At 37.4% G+C, this 22,364-nt stretch overlaps 1 protein-coding gene across 1 annotated transcript in view; it reads left to right on the top strand.

Annotated features, from left to right (window-relative positions):
• Positions 1-22,364, top strand: part of Sugct (succinyl-CoA:glutarate-CoA transferase) — a 743,994-nt gene that overhangs the window by 158,679 nt on the left and 562,951 nt on the right. Inside the window, exon 9 of the mRNA XM_004840252.4 lies at positions 4,963-5,058. Coding sequence (XP_004840309.1) covers positions 4,963-5,058 — 96 coding nt within the window. The remainder of the gene's footprint in view (positions 1-4,962; positions 5,059-22,364) is intronic.

The following is a 22,364-nucleotide window of genomic DNA, read 5'->3' as shown; positions in this document are numbered from 1 at the left end:
CTTTTTATATTATGGTGATGACCCCAGCCCAACTGATTGTCTCATAGTCATCTATAATACAACACTTTCTGTGGGCCGGGGATTTAGCTCAGTGGTGCTGCCACCTGCCTTGCAAGTGCAAGGTCCCAATTTCAACCCCTGGTACCAAAACAAACAAACAAACAAAAAAACACTTTCAGAGATGGGTACTAATTTTCATTTCTCTTCAATTGTTTCTATCTCTGAATTTTTAATTTTTGTTAATGCCAGAATAGTTTACCCAGATATTCATCCAGGAATGTGGGAATTATGCTTGACTTCTGCCTCTCCTTCATCATCCTATCTGCTGTTTTCTTCCCTTACAATCTTTTACATATTCTGTTCTTAAATTTTATCTTTTTTTTCTTGCACCACGGGGGATTGAACACAGGGTCTCATGCATGCTAGGTAACTGCTCATCACTGAACTATTTCATCTGTCCAAAATATATCTTAAACCTACTGATTATTTTCTGTGTTTTCTGTCACCAACCTAGTTCTAACTATCATCAACATACATTGACTTTTGTAATATCCGTAACAATCCTCTTTTTCTCTTCTTAGTTTAGTCTTTGAATACAATTGTCAATGCAATGGGAAGCCATATGAGTTATAAGTAGAATGATGACAAGATATGATTTGTGATTTTTAAAATGATTATTCTGAAAGATGTACAAAGAATAGTTGCTTACCATGACCTAAAGAATGCCAAGATCTGGTCCTTGTCAACATCTATAATTTCATTCTCAGATTCTCTCTCTCTTACCATGATTCAGTATTTGTCTTGCTTTCAGGGTTTTCTCCCCCCGTATGTCAATCTCTTTCTTGTCTTAGAGTTTTCACATGTCATTGTTTTTGTTTTAAAATTTCTTTTCCTTCTCCTTTCTACATGTGGCAGTTTTCTGTAACTGTTTGCTTAATTATTTTCTCTAGGATTCTTAGGTCTGGGGAGATCTTGACTGTAGATTTTTCATTTACTTATTTGTGCACCGTCCCTAGCACAATGCCTTACACATAGCAGCACTCAGTATTTCTTTTCATTCATTTGTTCAAAAAAGTGGTTAGACCTGTGTTAGGTGCCATGAAAACATATAAAGGGCTTATAGTACATAATTTGTACCCTAATGTATCCCCTAATTTGAAAGGAGAGACAGGAGAAGATGCAAGTATTAATAGCATGGAGGATAGCAGTACAGTTGAAGGAGCTAGCCAGCAGTGTGACTTCAAATAAGCCATTTCCCTTGTCTGTTCCTTTACTTCTCCATCTACAGTAAGGATTTTGACTAGAGTCTTTTAAGGCATTGGTTCTCAAATCTGAGCATCCAGCCAATCCACGAATGATACACTGGTTAAATTATTTTTTTCCCAGGTTCCTCCAGGTTCCTGGAGTATCTGATTCAGTGGTTCTGGGGTAGGGTCCAGAAATTTCCAAGGTGATTAGGATGCATGGATAGGTTTCAGAAAAACTTACCTAGATCCTTTTGACTTTGACTTCTTATAATTCTAATGGTAGTACAAGGCAAATGTTTAAAGTTCAGCAGGAGATAGGTAAATTAAGATACTGTATTCACTCATAGTCAGGGAAAGTTGTTTTTTTCCTTGGGTGATGGGAGCAGGGTTTAATGAGTAAGATGTTGAAATGGGCTTTGAAGAATAGGTCAATATATGGAAAGCTGCATGGATGCACGGTTGAGGTTTAGTCCAATTTAGTTGGAGGCCAAGCAAGGTAGTGGGAGGGAAAAATTACTGTTTGGATGAAATGGGCCTTAGGTGTAGTCTTTTTTTTCCTGTTTTACCTGTCAAATTTGTTTTCCTTTAGAGATGAAAGATTCTATTATTGCAGCTTGATCATTTGGAGGAAATGAAACATGTGGTCAGGTGGTGAGACACCATGAGACTGCTTTTTAAAATAATTTAATATATTCTTCCTGAAGCCTTCTGTAGCTATGCCCTTTGAGATCCTCTTTGACCACCCCCTTGGTTTTCTGGTTGGATACAAAGAATATCATACCCACTATGTTATCTAAAATAATAGTTTTGCTGTCATGATGATTATTATTAAACCAATGTTGGCTTTTTTGTTTAAATGAAACCATATAAAGGCAGCATTCTGAGTAAATTATATAGCCTGTACTTGATGAAATAATGAGCCTAAGTTTAGAGGATGAAAGTAATGATATAATGCAATATTTAGAATGGATATACAGTATGTAGTTATTAAACTAAAAGTCACATCCTGCACTCTTTCAATTTGTGGAAAATTTGTCATTAATTGCCCAGGAAACCTCTGATTTTTCATACATAATCACGTCATAGCTGTTGACTTCCCCCCCTTCTCCTGACTTAAAATACATCCCTGTAAACAGATTACTTTCAGATTTGTAATATCCCCTTTAAACACTGAGTTGCTAAGTTTAGCCCTGCTGCTCTCTTTTTAAAAATAGAACTCTTTTCCCCCTTAACTTTGCCTTTGAGTACGTACCAACAAACCACTTTGTTTTTTAATGGCAACTGGTTTAAAGTCTTATTTAACTTTTCTGGCTCCTGGGAGCCTGCTAATTCTGAAATGCTTTTTATTTCCATTAATTACTACTGTATGGAGGACATCGGCAGGCTCTTGTCTTTAGAAACAGTTTGAGGGATGGATTCTAGTGCTTCATTCAAATTTACCCTAAAAGAGGTAGAATCAGAAACACAGAAAAAGAAAGAATAAAGTAGTGGATAAGAAATGGGGCAGACAGACTGATGTCAGCCTAGAATCCAGTTCCTGCTTATCCTTAGCAAATGTATCTGATCATTGTTAGATTTACAAATTAACTTGTAACCATCCAGCCAGTCCACTACATCATGCAGCCCTGTGCTGATGTTGACTTTCAAGGGAAAGAGAAATAGAAATAACAAACCCTTCATGATTAATTTCTTACAAAGAATTGCCTGTATTAATTTAGATTATTAGCCTTCAGTAGTATCAGAGACCCTTAGAGAGTGACTTTCACCAGGATTTATTCAAAAGGAAAAAAAAATTAACATAGATCAAAGAAGTGTCTGTCTTGTAGGAAAGATCTCAGGCTTGAGAAAATTTCCCCAACTTCAAGAAGAGGCATCATGAGAAAATGACTACTATTGGATCCCTTCTAACTTTTTATCTGCCAGACTATTAGGAGGAAAGGGATTCTGAAGTGTAGACCTTGGAAGCAAATTTAAGGATCATTTATCATTTTGCAAATTGTGTTCTGTATTCATGCTGCCTGTGGTGATGTTGCTGGCCTGCTTCATCCAAAGCATTTGGGTTGTTATCTGCTTATGTATTAGGATTTCATATATTCTTCAATTTGATGTAACCATTTTGATACTTAAAAAAGTTTGAAAGCCATCCATTCATCTTAAATGCCCTACAATTCATAGAAGATTTATTTGAAGGTCACATAATTTAAATTATTTACTCACAGTCATTCAACAACTTAGAGGTTGACAGAATTTAGAAACCATGAATCTGAACTTCCCATCCAGGACATTTTTGCTACAAAATGTTGATTTGATTTTTCCATTTTGAAAGACATAGAAGTGATCTGTGAAATGGTGATTAGCACTAGGCAGCCCCAGGCAGCCCTGCAGTGCTCCATGGTTCAAATGCCCAAGACCAGATGGAAGTCCAGAAGTGGATGACTCAAAGTTTATTAGTTTTGCCACCTGGGCAGTATAGCCAGCTGCCACAAGGCAGTTCCAATTTCAGCAGAGCAGTAAATGGATATAAAAATGAGTGTAAATCCCAAGAATAAAGTAAAGAAGAAAGGCTGCTCCAGCAAGGAGACTTATCCAGGGTGGGTCCTGTCAATATCTCTTGTAGGAGGCACAGCATTCATGGCAGGTAGAGGGCAAATGGTTGTGGCATCAAGGCCTGAAAAAAACCCCCAAACTTCAAGTTGTTCCAGGAGCCAATCTCAATTGGGGATGTATTTGAATTGCTGGTTTGGTAGGTTCCCAGTCTCATCTGAGGATCTAGAAAGAGAAAAAACAAGCTATTACTATATCATGATTATGGCCTGAGACCAGCACCCCCTATACTCAATCTATGGAAACTTATTTGGTTACTTTTTTTTTCATGGTTCTGGCACAGATATTCATTGAAGTATAAGATTCTTGTGGCAGGTCATTAGAAACAAGTTATTATCTGCATGCTATCCTCATATGGAGGTGAACTGTTGTTCTTTTTCAAGATTTTTCCATGAGATGCTGCAAGAGTGAGAAGTTGATCTTTGGGTTTTAGATGACCCCTTTAACAGATCTATAGTGCTCAAAAACTGAAATGAGAATAATAATATGGGTATGGGGCTAAGACCAAGTTGAGAGAGGTACAGTAATTTTTGCTTAATGAATTTTTAGAAAGTCACAAATCCTGATCTTCAGTGTCAAAATACTTGGGCAATAAGTAACAGAAAACCTGACTAAACTGACCTAAACAAAATAAAAGCTTACTATTATTACATTTTATGTGGTGAGAAGTTTAGAGGAATATGGCTCCTGGCTTTGGCTTATCTGTTCAGGGGTGACATAGGCTTTCTGTGTGTCACTGTGATGAAAAGTAAAAGGATACAGTTGGAGAGGGGAAAGGCATGTACTAGTGTTTTGCTATGGCTTTGATGTTCAAGACTGGACAAAGTTTCCCTCTGCTTGGCCAATCCCTGCATTCGGATGATCTTTTCAGGAGCTAAAGGTGTGTGTATTTATATTTATGAATTGACTGCTGCTTAACTCAGGCAATAATATCATACTACTATTTATCTGTATGATGAAAGAATAGATGTCCATGTGTCTTCTAACCTGTTTGGATAATTTTCTTCTATAGCGACACAAAATGAAATTACTTCATATTATAGCATTTTGCTCATGAGTACAGATAAACTGTTTTTCTTTTCTTTTCTTTTCTTTTTTTTTTTTCTGGTAGGTGGCATGTTTGACCCAGGTAGCCGCTAATTATCTCATTGACCAAAGGGAAGGGAAACGTTGGGGCACAGCTCATGGAAGTATTGTTCCTTACCAGGTAAAAACACAAGAGTTTAATCTTATGTTACTATAATGTGCAGTTTTGTGTGACATGAGTTTGGGAGATGATTTTTTAAATCCCTCAGGGTATTCTGTAATGTAGCTCTGTCTGGTTATAACAAGGTTCTGTTGTTCACTTTAAATTCTGTGTTTTACATGCTTCTTCATCAGAGGAAGATTAGTAACAGGACCCTTAAATGGATCAAAGGAACTTGCTGAAAGTGAATGACTTTTGGGGTCACATGATGGTTTGCTTTTTTTTTCTACTCAAATGAGGTACTGACTAGCCATTTAAGAAAGCATGATTTGTTACCATGTCACTTATGAAATAAAGTGTTACCTTCCCCTTCTGACAACAATATTCTCATAGGGTTGTAGTAAAATGAAAGTTTGTGTGTGGTAGATCTTCATTTTTCGAGAAAAGCAGATGGCTTAGGAGTTGCTGTTCCTTATTAAGTGTCTAAACTTATCTGTAGCAATTCTGGACTTGGGCTAGTGTGAAAGAATATGTGAAGAATATGTGAATATGATTTTTCAAAGATAAAAACAAGTCTATCTCCTCTTCCAAACCTCTAACCTTTGCTTAGCCCAGGTTTCATCATACTCCCTTGAATTTATTAATATTTGTGTCATATGTTCTGTACTGTATTGTATGTGTAGATGTGCCTTTTCATCCTTGTATCTCTTCTCAAAACCAATAGGAGCACAGACTGGGTACCCTATAAATATCTCCTGAATGAATTTTACTCTAGTCATTTCATTGTTAGTGCTCTTGTTGGAAAACATAAAAGTCAGCATTTTTCATTTGCCAGAAAATCTATCAACATTGCTGACTGTCCTTTTAAATTTAAGACATTGTTTCTTTCCTCAGGCAAAACTATTTTATTTTCTCTTTTAAAAAATCTAAATTTGAAGAAAGCAGTTATTCAACTAGGATTCTTCCCCCTCTGTTTGTGTTGATGGTCTTTTTATACCTGAGGCTGTAGCAGGATTCCACTGTAGAACTGCTTTTCAACATGTTGAGTTAATCTTTTGGCATAATTACAATAATGGAGACATTTTCTTTAGTATCTCCTTTTTTTCCTCCACTAGTGCTTTCATGCTTACCACTAGTGATATTTTGTTTTCCTACTTCCTACCCCTTTGTGGTTGATCCTGGACTTCTAGCCAAACCTATCTCCCTTCATAAAAGTCCTTGCATTTTTGAACTGATTAGAGATCATCAGATTCAGCCTTATTTTTAAGATAAGAAATCTGATCCTTAGATTGGGTAGATGAACTCCAACTCTGGCTTCCTGCTTCATTGTTGAGAATTCTTTCAGATCCTTCAACCACTGACAAGAGAGTGCTGTGGTTTCTGGTTTCAGTTCCTTTCTCAAACTCCATTTCTACATGCTCTTCATCTAACATGCTCCTAGCTTAGTGTCTCATTAAATACTTTATACTCAGCATTGATAATGAAAATCCTTTTCAAGGGCATTTTAACAAAGGGCAATGTTGGAATCTCTGTGACTTCATCCCATGTAAGGGAAATTGGAGCTTCAGTCTTTGATATATATGGAGAAAACATTTCTGAGTTGGAAGACTTTATAGTGTAATTCTAAGTTACATCACAAAGGCAGGTGTTCACTACATTCAAATATAAAGTTTATAGTTTTTTTTGTTTATTTAAAAAATACTATACCTTTTTAAGCCAGGTGTGGTGGTGCATGCCTTTAATCCCAGAACTTGGGAGGTTGAGGGAAAAGGATCACTGTGTGCTGCCAGCCTGGGCTACATTGCGAGTTCAAGAAGAGCCTGAACTGCATGGTGAGATATCCCCCAAACCACACACACACACACACACACACACGCACACACACGCACACACATGCAGTTTTGAAAAAGCTTTCTGTAGGCTTCTGTTATTCCTCCTGAATATTTGCACCTAGAATTCTGGCATCTTAGAGATAGTCTCAGTTATTTCACTGTGAGGTATAAATTCAGAATGAGAGATTCAAAATCTTGCCTTTTATTTTAGAAGGTAAAAGGTCTGGATTTTTCTCTTTCTCTCAAAGTAAGAAATGTGCTTTTCTTGGTTTAATCATCTCAGTCGTATTAAATGTATACTGTGATTATTTGATTCTAGTTGATTGCAGCTTTATTAGCTGTAAGAAGAGATATATTAGAGTCTTTCCTCAGGAGCCCCAAAATAATTTGTTTCCTCTTGTTAGAGAACTAGTTCAGCACTGTGATTAAGGAACAAATGCAAATTTAGCTTGGGGGAAACTAGCTAACAGCAAGATGGGTCCTAGATATGCTTAGAAATCCTAGTCTGTTTTCAATTTTTAAGTCGATTTGGGGAATATTTTCATGGCTGAATGCCAAGATAATTATAATTCAGTTTTCTGTAATAATTACAGCTTTGCATTTAGTTTGAATTGTCTGAATTTTGAGCTGAGCTTCTATACTGGAAGACCCTGGTGGTCTCAGGAGTTAGTTAAGATGCCCTGCTTACTTTCTTTAGTCATTCAACCCCCTCTGGAAGATCATAGACCTTGAATGCATGGAATGTAAATTTCTGAAAGTAGTGATCCTTGATTTGCGTGGTAGTTTTTAAACAGAAATCTTAACTTCTCAGATTGATTATCCATTGATACTTCTTTCCTTTCAGCTTTTAAAAAATGAGCAAATTAAACAAAAGGAGACATGATCGAGATAATAATTTCACTGTTTGTTTAACATATGCTTTTAGGAGAATTCAGATTTTTCAAAAGGTTTGAGTTTCATTTTTTTTTTTAGTCCAGTACTAAGATTGAAACCAAGGCCTTCACATTGAGCTAAATCCCCAGCCTTTTTATTATTTTATTTTGAGTCACAGTCTTTCTACATTTCCAATTTGCCACACGAGGCTCAAACTTTCAATCCTCCTGCTTTAGCCTCCCACAGTGCTAGGATCCTTGGCATGTGCCACCATGCCGCATTTCAGTACACCTCCTGTTCCCATTACTGTTGGACCTTGGCCTCAAGAAACACTTAGCCTAAGGGACTAATTATTGCATACTGTTCATGTTAATATTTTTATTGCATTGACCTTTAAACAATTGTATTTATAAAGACAGGAGGGATTTTGAGATGACAGAGGTGTGTATGAACAAAGCAGTTAGCCGGTCTTTATAAAAATATATTTTAGGGCCGGGGATTTAGCTCAGCGGTTTCACTGCCTGCTGCGCAAGCGCAAGGACTAGAGTTCGATCCCTGGTACCAAAAAAAAAAAATATATATATATATATATATATTATATATATATTTTATTATATCACATAGTTATCAGTGAGGCTACTGCCCTTTAGATAGGTGGCCACATGGTAATCCTCTTAACTTCAGAACTCTTTCCCCAAAATTTTCATCTTCCTAATCGTCTACATTTACTTGTTATCCACACGGACCTCTAACTCTCTTTAATATCGCGGATCCCTTCACAAATACATTCTTAGAACAGGAGACTACACTGAATATTTTGAAGAAAGACAGTTTGGTTTCTTAATATAAATAAAATTTAAATTGTTACCTGATCTCAGATAGACCAGGAGAACTCACCTTTCTTTCTTTTTTCTTTTTTTTTTTGGTACCAGGGATCAAACGTGAGACCTTGTGCTTGCAAGGCAGGCGCTGGAACCACTGAGCTAAATCCCCAGCCCTCTTTCTTGTTCTTTTTGAGACAAGGTCTCACTATGTAGTTCAGGTGGGCCTTGACTTGCAGTGATTCTCCAGCCTCAGCCTCCCCAGTGCTGAGATTTGAGATTATAGGTGTGTGCTGCCATGCCTGGCTAGAACTCACCTTTCTAATCAGCTGCTGTCAGTGAATTTCACTCCCTTGAATAGCATGAGAATCTCCCCATCTTCTGTTCCCCTTTCTGCTTCTGACATCTTTCATCTCTCTTCTTTTCAAGAACAACAAACTTCTCTAGTCTTAGGGAGTTTTATGTCCTCTAGTGCAAATGTAGATCTTTGGGTAGGGATCCCAACCCTAAGAAGTTAAGAAGTTACTTTTTGTTTAAAGAGAACCCCTTCCCAAGGTGCATGCCAATGTGTGGGTCCTATAGAAACCCACCAAGCTTGTATTTCTGTTGAGACCACTTCTCTCCCCAGTTACCCTACATGCAGCAGGACTTCATGTAATCTGGTACAACCACAGCTCCTTCTACTACAATATTTCTCCCTTCATCAGGACAAATTGCCTAAGAGGTCAATCCTGAAAATGAGACTGCAACCACAACCATTTCCTTTCCTTAAAAGACTACCAATCTAAATCCCATCATTCTTGCTTTTCTTTTTATTTTTTTCTTTCTTTTGTCTTCCTCCCTTAACTGGGTCTTGCTCTGCTACCCAGAATGGCTTAGAACCCCAGGGCCCCACTGATCCTCCTGTCTCAGTCCCCTGAGTAGCTGGGATTATAGGCACGTGCTACCATGCCCAGCTACTCCATTGTTCCTCATACTCATTTGCTACCAGGACTTCAAGCCTTCCAGGCCATTCATTTACTGTTATCTGGACAATTTCCCATAGTCTCATTTCTTCTCTTCCTTTGACTCATTTATTTCTCCTGCCATCAATTTTGTTGGCTGTGAAAACCACATGGAGGCTCTTTCAAAGCTTGGCCTCTCATTTCTTTAACCTCCTTCTGTCTTTTATGTTTTTCCTGTTCTTACTTGGCTTCCACTCAAGTATTTCTCAAACCTCTAAGTGAATATGGATCATCCAGAGGTCTTGTTAAGATGCAGATTCTGATTGGAGGTGGTGTTGTTGCTGCACAATGAGCACTAAGGCTCCAGATCTCAATTTTATTGTAATTAATGATATCATCATTGCTTTTGTACTCAACTGGCAGAATCACAGTGCTGATTAGACTTACTACTGCATCTATTCCATGCCTGTACCCAAACAATGGATATGACTAGAAAACATTCTACCATGCTATAGTCTGCCTCCCAGTCTGCAGTCTGTGGCCGTTTCTTTCACATGGTCCCCTGCCTTACCCAGAAATCCTGCCATATTCACCTACATGATGTATTTTCTCTTTCTGAGACTACTACTCCACATCTTCTCTCTCCTCAGATCTCCATCTTTCCTCATCCTAGTTAGATTTTCCCTCTTATTTCACTGAAAATTGATGCAGTCAGAAGAAACAACTTCATCTTTTCTCTACTGTATTTCCCAAACTACTACATGTGCACCACATATAGTTCACTACATTCCCTCCTGTCCAAGTGGGTGAATTGTCCCTTACCGCATTTTGGTTAGGTAAAGATATTGTTCCTGAACTTTATCTGTTCTATCACCTGTGTTCTATCATCAGTGGAAAAGCATATGGATGTATCCTTGACCTTCAAAACCCTGCTGACCTCCTTAGTCATCAAGGCATGCCTTTTCCCATCTGCCACCCCATTTCTCTACACACTTACATTACAAAACTCTTCTGAGGAGTTTTGGGTGGTGGTTGTTGGTGGGAGGCTATAGCAGGAGTTTGAGTGGAGTGGAATAGCTTGGTGGGGGGGACTTGACTTTCTCTGTGTTCATTAAAAAGAATACTTCTTTTATGCGTTCTTGAACTTTCGAATGAAGAGCCTTCCAAGGTAAGCTTTTCCTTTAAATGGCCTGTTAAATGACTTGCTGATTTCTTCTAAAATTTTCTTCTGGAATAGCTTCTAATGTAAGAGATTGAAGAAAACAGTTACTTAGATGATTAAATAAAATAATGCCTTCTTTGTTTCAATTTGAGTTTATTCAACCAAGGAGTAGAGCAGGAAGCTGTCCTTTGTTATTTCTGGTAGGCACATGATGCTGTATATTTAGTTTGGCACAAGAAGAGATTCAGACAGGCAGTAAATTCCAAGTTTGAAAATAAAGTATTTGTAAATAGGGAAGGGTGGAGGGCGTGAAGGGAGGGCTAGGAATGGGGAAAAAATAAGAACCAAGATGCATTATGTAAAGGTACAATTCCCAATGAGAAATGTAATTGTGTTGTATACCTACAATGTACCAATAAAAGAATTTAATAAAAAAAATTCCAAGTTTGAGGAGATGCAGCACTGATATCATTCCTTAGAATACATCAAAGTGATGTTAAAGCCTGGCAGATTAGGTAACATTTTTTTTGTATTAAATTCTTTTATTGGTACATTGTAGGTATACAACACAATTACATTTCTCATTGGGAATTGTACCTTTACATAATGCATCTTGGTTCTTATTTTTTCCCCATTCCTAGCCCTCCCTTCACACCCTCCACCCTTCCCTATTTACAACGACTTTATTTCCATTTCTCATCATTTTTCCTTTCCCTTCTTTCCTTTCCCCTGCCCCTCCCACTACCCCTACCCCTTTGGACCTTTTCTTCCTATTTTACATTATCGATTATTCATTCTAATCATTGGTACAGTTTAGGTATACAATATAATGACATTCATCATTGGAAATTTGCACCTTTACATAGTCTCTCTTGGTTCTTATTTTTCATCCTTGCTCAGCCTTCCCTTCAACCCCTCCAGTCCACCCTATTTACAAAGATTTTGTTCCTAGTTTTCCATTTTCTCATATTAATCCCATTCCCTTCTATCCTTTCCCCTACCCCTCCCAATTCCGTCCCCTTTGCCCCTTTTCTTCCTATTTCACATTACCTATTATACATTTAGTTCTTATTTACACTTTCAGTTTCTCACACCAGAGAAACTATTCAGTATTTACACGTGTGTCCTATTTATTTCACTTAAGAGTATTGCCTCAATGTGCATCCACTTAGCTATAAATGTCTCCAATTTCTCATTTTTTATTGCTGAGTAGTACTCCATTTTATAAAAAAACCACATTTTCTTTATCCAGTCTCCAGTTGATGGGCATTTGGGGTGTTTCCAAGTTTTAGCTATTACAAACTGTGCTGCTATGAACATGGGTGCAAATAGATCACTGTGGTATGATTCTTTTAATTCTTTGGGGAAGATCCCCAGCAGTGGAATAGCAGGGTCAAATGGGACTTCCAGTCCTAGTTCTTTGAGGTATCTCCATACTGATTTCCACAGTGGTTGCACCAGTCTACACTCCCATCAGCAGTGGAGCAGGGTTCCTCTTTCCCCACAGCCCTGCCAGCATTTGTTATTGGTTGATTTCATGATAGCAGCTATTCTTTCTGGAGTGAAGTGGAATCTCAGCATTGTTTTCATTTGCATCTCTTGAGTGACCAGTGATGTTGAACATTTTTTCATGTATTTATTTGCTATTTCTACTTTGAGAAATGTCTGTTCATTTCAGATGCCCATTTTTGGATTGGGTCTTTAAATTTGGGAGGTCTGATCTTTTTAAGTGCTTTATAGATTCTAGATAGTAGACCTTTGTCTGAGGAAGAGTAGGTGAAGATTTTTTCCCACATTGTGGATTGTCTCTTCACACTGCTGGTGGTTTCTCTTGCTGTGCAGAAGCTTTTTAATAAGAAGAGATCCCATTTGTTGATTATTTGTGCTAGTTCATGAGCAACTGAAGTTTTGTTCATAAAATCTTTTCCTACACCGATGTCTTCAAGGGTTCTACCTAACCTCTGTTCCAACTGGTTCAGAGCTTCTACTTTAATATTTAGATCTTTAATCCATTTTGATTTTAGTTTAGTGCATGGTGAGAGATATAGGTCTAGTTTTAATCTTTGACAAGTTGAAATCCAAGTTTTCCAGCACTATTTATTAAAGAGGCTATCTTGCCTCCAGTGAGGGTGTTTGGCACCTTTATTGAAGTTGAGATGGCTGAGTGTATCTGGCATGGTTTCTGGATCTTCTAATCTGTTCCACTGGTCCTCAAGTCTGTTTCTTTGCCAGTACCTTGCTGTTTTTATCACAGTAGCTTTGTAGTATAGTTGCAGGTTGGGGATTATGATACCCCCTGCTATGTCTCTGTTACCTAGAATTGGTTTTGCTATTCTGGGTCTCTTCTTGATCCAAATGAAGTTTTGGATTGTTTTCTCAAGGTCTATGAAGTATGCTGCTGGGATCTCAATTGGAATTGCCTTAAATCTATATAGCAGTTTTGGAAGTATGGCCATTTTCACTATATTAATCCTTCCTACCCAGGAGCAGAGGATGTCTGTCCCTTTTCTGATACCATCTTCAATCTCTCTTTTCAGAGTGCCATAGTTTTCAGAGAAGAGGTCTTTGATTTCTTTCGTTAGGATGATTCCTAGGTATTTCAGTTTTTTGGATGCTATTGTGAAAGGAATTTTCTGCCCTATTTCTCTCTCAGTGAGTCTGTCATTGGTGTAGAGGAAAGCTATTGATTTTTGTGTGTTGACCTTGTAACCAGCTACTTGACTGAATTTGGTTATTAAGTCTAGAAGACTTTTGGTGGAGTTCTTAGGGTCTTCTATATAGAGTATCATGTCATCTGCAAATAATGACAATTTGACTTCTTCATTACTTATCTTTATTCCTTTTATTTCTTTCTCTTGTCTAATTGCCGTGGCTAATGTTTCCAGAACTATATTGAACAAGAGTGGTGATAGTGGACATCCTTGTCTTGTTCCTGAATTTAGTGTGAAGGATTTCAGTTTGTGACCATTTAGTATGATATTGGCTGTTGGTTTTTCATAGATGGCTTCTATCAGTTTGAGGTAGAGACCATGTATTCTAATTTTTTGTAGGGTTTTTATCATAAATGCATGTTGGATTTTGTCAAATGCTTTTTCTGTGTCTATGGAGATAATCATATGATTTTTGTCCTGGGCTCTATTGATGTAGTGTATTACATTCATTGATTTTTGTATATTGAACCATCCCTGCATCCCTGGGATGAATCCCACTTGATCAGGGTGTATGATCTTCTTGATGATCTTCTGCATTCTGTTTGTCAGTATCTTATTAAGGATTTTTGCATCTATGTTCATTAGTGAGATTGACCTATAGTTCTCTTTTTCGGTTGGGTCTTTCTCTGCTTTGGTGATCAAGGTGATGCTTGCTTCCAGGAATGAATTTGGGGGTATTGCTTCCCTTTCAATTTCATTGAAGTGTTTAGACAGTAGTGGCAGCAGTTCCTCTCTAAATGTCTTGTAGAATTCAGCAGTGAAGCCGTCAGGGCCCGGGCTTTTCTTAGTTGATAAGTTTTAAATTACATTTTCAATCTCATTGGTTGATATTGGGTTGTTCAGAATTTTTAGGTCTTCTTCGCTCAACTTTGTTAATTCATATGTCAGATTAGGTAACATTGAGAATTAAAAACAACACAATGTTAGGATTTCTTTTAAAAGTCAAAATGTAAATGTCATAGATATGTCTATTATTACATTTTTTAAACCATAATTAACACTGAGGAACTCACTAAAGTGTGAAGTTTTAATTAATTAATTAATTATTTGGGGGTACTGGGGATAGAACTCGGGTCCTTGTGCTTGCACAGCAGCGGGCAAAACCATTAAGCTAAATCCCTGGCCCCTGAAGTTTTAATTTAAATGGGCATATGGGTGTATTGATTATTTAAATTAATCGATACTTTGATGACAATGATAATCAGCATACCAGCTACCATTGGACACATGTTAGGCAATTGCGATACAATCTATATATTTTTTCTTTTCATTTTATAAATTGATAGTCTAGGTCTTAGCCTAGATTAAACCGGTAGTTTTAAGATTTTCAAACTTATTTCCTTCCCCACCCTATCCAAAGCAGTAGTTCATTCAGTACTTTATGCAGCATGAATAGTAGCTTATTTATCTCTTTAGCAGACAGATTAATTCTGTTCCTATAATCTCTTTGACAAATGACCTGTTTACTATGATTCCAGAGGCTACTGCACGTAACTAGTAGCTTTGCTATACAAATATACTTGAATTCTGAGCTATGGGGCCAGTGAGGCAATGGGGCAGGCTCTGTCATGGCTTCAATTCATTGCTTCCATGTGACTCAACAAATCAAGTAAACAGCAATTCATCGAGTCCCCTATGGAGTAGACCCTGTCTTAGTCCTGAAAGCTCCAGGTGAGAAAGAACTGAGTCCTTGATTTCAAGGAGCTCAGAGGCAGTTTGGCAGGTATAAAAGGGGAGACTGACTTTGAAGTCAGTCAGACCTGGAGGAACTCAGATAGTGTGTGCTAAGTATTTTGTGCATTAATGAACTCCACAAAATACTTGGTAAGATGTGTCTCTTATTGCTAACATTGAACTAATGATTCTACCTTTTAAATAATACTTTCTATGAAAGTATGAAGTTTAGACTCTATGATGTGCTTTTTTTTTTTTTTTTAACACTTTTCAGGCCCTTTTCAGAAATTGTAATATTGAGCCAATGCCTAAATGTAGCATTATTAAAAAATACAGCAAGAGGAGAATCATCTATAGTGATACCACATAATTACTGAAGGGAATATGGATTCTAGTTTACTGAATTGCCTAGTTAATTGAGATGGTTTTTTTGTCTTCTTGAGATAGGGTCTTGCTATGTAGTTCAGGCTGGTCTTGAACTTGTGATCCTCCTGCCTCAGCCTGCTGAGTTCTGGGATTATAGGTGTGCACTATCATGCCCAGCTTCGAGATTTAGCATAAATTCATAGTTAACAAAATGAAACATGTCAAAAATGACCTGCAGGAGTAATTTCTGAGAAGCTCACAAGATAGGAACCTGTCTCTATAAAAGACACAGACCTATCCTTTCGTGTTATGACTTCTCCCACAGTTTTATGAAGAAATAGAGAGTATTTTAAACACCTATTCTTTTTTAAAAAATATATTTTGTTAGTGTATATTATTTTTACAGAATGTTTAGTTTTAGTGTGGTATTTTCATCCATACATATACCTTGATCATATCCATCCCTGTTATTCTCTCCTGCACTTTCTCCCCCTTATTCCCTTCCTCTTGTCTAATAATAGTCTCCCTTCTACTTAATAGCATCTTTTCTAGATTCCACATATTAAGGAAAACACATGATACCTGTCTTTCTGAGTCTGTTTTATTTCACTTAAAATGATGACCTTCAGTTCCATATGTTATCCTGCAAGTGACATTAATTTCATTCTTGTTTATGGCTGAATAATACTCCATTGGATAGATACCCCACATTTTCTTTACTCATTCATCTGTTGATGGGCACCAAGGCTGGTTCCATATTTTAGCTTTTGTGAATTGTGCTCCAATAAAGATGAGAATGCAGGAATCCCAATAATATACTGACTTTTAATTCCTTTGGGTGTATAGTGAGGAATTAAACCAGGTGGTATACCTGGGTTATGTGGTAGCTCCATGTTTAGTGCTTTGAGGAATCTTTATACTGATTTCTGTAGAGGCTGCACTAATTTATACTTCTACCAGCAGTGTAGCAAAGCGCCCCCCCCCAGAATCTTCTCCAGCTTTTATCATTTTTTGTATTGTTGAAGATAGCCATTCTGACTAGGGTGAGCTCAGTATCCTTTTGACTTGCATTTCCTAAATGACTAGAGACGTTGGACATTTTTTAATATACTTATTGCCCATCTGTACTTTTTCTCCCCACAACAGTTCCAATTTTATTAAACACCTGTTCTTATAACCAAAGTTTCCAATGAACTTTGGCAATAGTTACTTATTTAAAAATATATCTGGAGGAGGGGAAGTAGGGAGGGGGGTGGGGGAAAGAAAAGAGGGGAAAGAAAAAAATGAAAATTGAAGGAAAAAACAGGAACAAAGCTTATGTAAATAGGGAGGGGCGGAGGGATTGAAGAGAAGGAATAGGAAAAAATAAGAACCAAGATATATCATGTACAGGTACAAATTCCCACTAATGAATGTTAATATAGTGTATACCCAAAATGTACCAATGAACAGTGAAAAAAGGCAAAAAAATCTAGGGCCTAACTGGGAGAAAAAGAGCAGGTGACCACAAATATGTTAGACTGTATTTCAGAGATTTCTGCAAACTTTTGAATTAATTAGCACTCACAGTGTAGTCTGTTTAGCAAGGTTTCTGGTAAATTCAAGCAGGAATTATCTGAATGTCTGCTTACTCCTCTTGTTCTAAAGGCTTTGGCCAGATATCTTTTGCATATTTGCTTCAAAGTTCAGGTGTGTCTTCATCCTGATAAATTTGAGATTCCCACTAAAACAAAATAAAGTTGTTTTTTGAAGGCCCTGGTTACTTTGAAATTAACTGGTGAGGACTTTGCAAAAAAACCTAAGAAAATAGGTCACTGAGCAGTCCAAGAGGCAGATAAAATTAGGGCAGATGTGCCAGCTACTGGCATAGTAGTTGCTACCCTTTGGGCTTCTCCTTAGAAAAGATTTGGCTCTCTTTGATTGAAAACAAAATTCCTAAACTTAAGATCATTTAGGTAATATGACATTCAAGGGAAGCATATTGCCTAAAGAATAAATGTACTTATAACTACTCAAAACCTACTTTGATTTTTAAAAGTCAAAATTGTCTCCAGTTGACAAATATAGTCTTTCAAATGCATTTTGCTGAGAGATAAAATAGAACGTAGCACATGGAATGGCAATGCAATAAAAGTAATAAATTTTGAGTTCCTTTAGAATTATATCAGCTTTTTTCGTATTCTCATTATGTATGCAGAATTGATATACCTATACCTATCAAGTTTATCTAAAAGTATCCATAGGAATTAAATGCCATGTTGAATATTTAATTAAATAAGAATGTTAGTCATTGTCCTTATTAATATGTTAGTAATAATCATCCTAATCATCAGAGGTAACATTAATGAAAGATGAGTACCATATATGCCAGTTAAATGAAATACTTTACCTGTGTATTAACTCAGTGCTTATAGCAACTCTTATGGTGCATTTTGCTGTTATTCCCATTTTCGGATGAGGAATGGAAAGTTTAGGTAACTTGTACAAGGTCACAAATAAGTGATGTAAGTAGGATTCTGACCAAGGTAAGGAGACTACTACAGTGTATGGGCAGATGATGAGACACTGCATGGATAGTTTCACTTTCCATCTCCATCCCACTTTAGAGGAAGAGTTATGTGACATTTTCTTTTATATATTTTCCCCTTTAGGACTGCCAAGAGCAATTGAAGAGACATAAACAATTCTGTTGTTTACTCATCACAGGGATCCTTAATTATGACTTAAGAGCAAATTTCCTCCAGGGATCAGGTTGTACATTTTTTGAATAAATCCTTTGATTGCCTATGCCAAAATTGTATTAGAATCATAATTAAGTCAAGTTATAAGAAAACAGCTCTATCTAGCTCCATATTTTATTGAGAATAATACTATGCTGGAGCAGTGTAGGAGTTTGGAGTGATTTTAACTATTGTGAGACTCACTGCTTCTGGTCTTTTTTTTTTTTTCCAGTACTGGTGATTGAGTCCAGTGCCTTTGCACTGAGTTACATCCTTAGCTCTTTTTAAAATTTTGAGATAGGGTCATGATAAGTGACTAAGTTAACCAGGTTGGGCTCAAACTTGCACTTTTCCTGCCTCAGCCGGCTGGAGTGTTGGGATTTATAGGTGTGCAGCACCACTACTGGCAGTTACTGGCTTTTATATGGTATTTTTGTGAAGTTGGTAAGCTAGGACAGGAGCCAGGGTAGGAAGGGGTATTTAGGATATGAGGAGCAGGATTTGGGGCATGGGGTGGGGGATACCCTGGGGGGAAACTGAGTCAGCACATCTCCAAATATCCAAGTCCCATTTCAAATAGAACAGTTCTACTTTTTATGGCTGTTTGTTAGTTTGAAACCAAGGATTCACTGCTTAAAAGTGATTTTTTTGGTTCCAGATCAATCACCCTGTACAAAAGGATTCTATTGAACTAGAAAGTGGGTTATATATATATGTTTGTGTATGTGTTTAAGAGGAGACTGATTTCTCTCCTTGTTGGAAGTCAGTGTTGTGACTCCTAGAACTGTGGATCCAGAACCAAAATTAAAGGGTTCTATTCTAGAGGAGAGGGAGGCTTTGATGGGAGGAGTTTGTGTGCAGCCTGGCAGAGCTCCTCTCTGGAAGAGCGGGCACATTATTTCACAGCCAAGGGACTAACCTGGTGGCTGTGTCAAGGTTAAGGTTCTTTGGCTCAAAAAAAAAAATCACACAGAATTGGATTCTGAAACAGTGGGATTTGGATGTAATTACACACCCTGTACTGTTCTTAGGGATATCTAAGGCAGATCTTGTTGAAATTCTGAGTAAGTGTGCTTAGTACTTATTTAGTAGTACCCTAGTGAATTATTCTGGTGCAGATTGCCTGGGGGCCAGAGAGAACTCAGTTCAAACACAGTACAAATTACTCTTACAATATAATTCAGTATTGGGCAAATAAAATAATGACACAAAGAAAATCTATAAGATTTTAAAGTGCTACTAACATGGATCTGTATGGAGTGTGAACAAATTGTGCCCATGAATAAATATGGCTGTACAGTGTGCTCTTTTGCTTTTTAGTTTGCTTCTGGCATTTACGAAAAGAAATGTGTACTACTGCATGGTCTCTGCTGAGACAGGAGATGGTAAATGTGTATGCTGAGTGGGGCTAGGGGAAGAGGAACGTAAAAAAAGTCACACTAATAGTTCACTTGACCTATTTTTAATCTAGAGATTATTCTCAAGTATCCCTTACCTTTTTTTTTTTTTCCCCTTACCTTTTCTACTGAGGGTAAGCGCACATGTGAAACGCTTGAGGTCCTGGCCCATCTGAGTGAGTAGCCCAGGCAGTGGCAGCTTTGGCATCCACTGGGAAGACATTGCAAATGACAGATTCCATTTTATTCTAATGAACTAAATCTGCATTTTAACAAGATCCCCAGGTGATTCATTTCCATTTTAGACTGTGAAATTCTACTGTACTGTATGTACATTTGAAACTCTTTTTTGTCATCCTAATGTGAGTCCACTAGATGTCACTCTTGTAACCTGGTAACGGGATGGTATTTTTTAAAAGCAAGACTTGAAAGAATTCCTGAACATGATCATTATTATTAGATAATTTCCATCCCAACGTTAGGACTACTGATATACGCATTGATTATTTAAGGTAAAATTACCGTTCTTTATGGGTTAAGCTACGGGGGAGAGATTCCTGGAGATGATTTTTATTTGTTGAATTAGAACTCCCGCCTACTGTCCTTCTGTCTTCCTTCAAGTACTCATTCTGCGAATTAGTCTGCCTTTATATAACCCTCATACAGAATATGCTGCCACTGCTCCCACTAGTGCACTGAGAGCACAGAACCTGGGCTACTGAACACAGCAACACAGAATAAGCATACAGGTTTGCTCTCTGTGGAAATTACTGAGACCAGAAAGGAAGCAAGGCTGTACCCTGAAATTAGCATCAACCTCTAAGATGTGATTGTTGGAGAAGTTGTCGATCTTTTGGAGTTCTCAGAGTGTCTCAAGGGTGGCATTATAAAGAAGATCCTGTCTGTTTAGAAAGAAATATCCCAAATGTAATCTTGTAGGGAGTTAGTTTCAGCCACGAAGATGAATACAAGAACATTTACAGGTAGAGTAACATCCTGAGAGAGATGATACACTTTCAGAGATGTATGAGGCCCCTAGGAAAGGTCCTGTTAACTACTGGTTAGGCCTGCATATTATGAAAGGGGCTAAAAAGGTTAAAGACTGTGCTGTAGAAGATCCAAGTTTTTGCCGGATGCCCAGCTTGAGAAAAGTTAGTTCTTGAAATAAATCAGCCTTTTGCAAAACTCCCCTCCCTCTGAGTCTGATGTGGTTTTTCATCTGTTTCAGTTAACAAGGGTAACAAATAAGTCATAAAGGAGCAGGTGTGTATGTGTGCTTGAGTGTATTCTGTGTGTACTTCCTCTTCTGGATATAGGGAGGGACATTTGATTTATTAATGTGTACCACTAGATAAATGAAAATGTTTATTTTGATTGATTTTAGCTGAGAAAAATTTTCTTGTTGATGTGAAAACAGTGTGCTTTTAGCTTAAATATAATTTTGTTTTCAGAATAATTAAGGCAACCACAGAATCTACTTGTAAACTTGAATTCTTTTTCTGACATCATTTATGTGGTTATTGATGACCAGGAGCAGAATTAACTTTAAGACATTTTACCAAAAATCAATTTTATTTTTAAAAACAGTATCTAAATTATAGAAAAAATGCTCATTTATATTCCTATCCACAGTCTAAACTTCCATTCTGCAGGGATAGAATTGGATATGACCATCCCTTTACTGTTGAATTTTCTTCTCTCCTGTTAAAAAATGTTTGCTGCTGACATTCCAGAAGTTGCCAGAGATAACAGCCTATTTAGATTGTTTAGCTTTGGATTATGGGCTTTGGCGTCAGACATTCCTTGGGCACATTACTTCATTTCACCAAGCCTCTTCATTTATAAAGTAGGGATAAGACTATCTGCCTCAAGAGTTGTGCTGGGGATTCAGCAGGTCAAGGCATAGAAAGCATGTAGCATAGAGACTGCATAGAAGGTATGTTTCATATATGGTAGCTATTATTGCCCTTTTTATACCCATCTCGGAGACCTAGACCTGTTGTTGTTAACTTCATCTCTCAGCTGTTATACCTAGTCCACCAACTGTGACAGGAGCCCCTGTTGCCATAATTTTTCTCTACTAGAGGAGGATTCTAAGTTTTTGAGAAATCTTCCTTTTATTCTCCATGTCAGATGTGTCCACAAGGAGGAGGTGGCTCAGTGGGGAGCAGATCAGTAAGATCATGTTGTAAGTGTGGTGTGGATAGGATCATGTTGATCCTAGGATAGCAACAGGGAGAGACGTTCTCCTTGCAACCCACCTTGGAATTCTCAAGGAAAATTTCCCTCCGTGTTAGAAGTGGTGATCCAGCTCAATAGAATTACTAGCACTATTAGTATTGTCACTATACCCATAATTATAGCCCGGCCCATGGTCCTAATCACAATTTAAACCTCAGCTCTAGAGAGAAACACACACTTAGATACAAATGGCCAAATCCTAATTGAATCTTTACAATGTAAGTTCCAGATTGCCTGCTCTTTAATATCTTTACTGCTTTAGGTGACTTTTTTTTTTAATTCAGAGAGAACCTCTAGGTTTTCAATAGCAATAACTCACACCTTGGGGTCATTGGAAAGTTACCTGGTTAGCAGCTTTACAGCTTTTGAAAGCTACTGTGAGGAAGCCTAAAGAGATCTTTAATCCTGAAAACATCCTATTAAGAGTCTTTGCACTTCTGCCATAATGAGCCTTATGTTTTTTTTTGGGATATTTTCCTATTGATGAAGAATGATGGAAACTCTGATGTTACATCTCTTTGTTAGTGTGCTGTCTTAAATAGAATAGAATATAAAATATTACAGAATTATGAGCATGACATATCTT

The sequence above is a fragment of the Heterocephalus glaber genome, unplaced genomic scaffold (assembly GCF_053883595.1).
Source record: "Heterocephalus glaber isolate CG9 unplaced genomic scaffold, H.glaber_assembly_v1.0 deba00001610, whole genome shotgun sequence".
NCBI classification, from domain to species: Eukaryota; Metazoa; Chordata; class Mammalia; order Rodentia; family Bathyergidae; genus Heterocephalus; species Heterocephalus glaber.
This window is presented reverse-complemented; position numbering and strand designations above follow the sequence as displayed.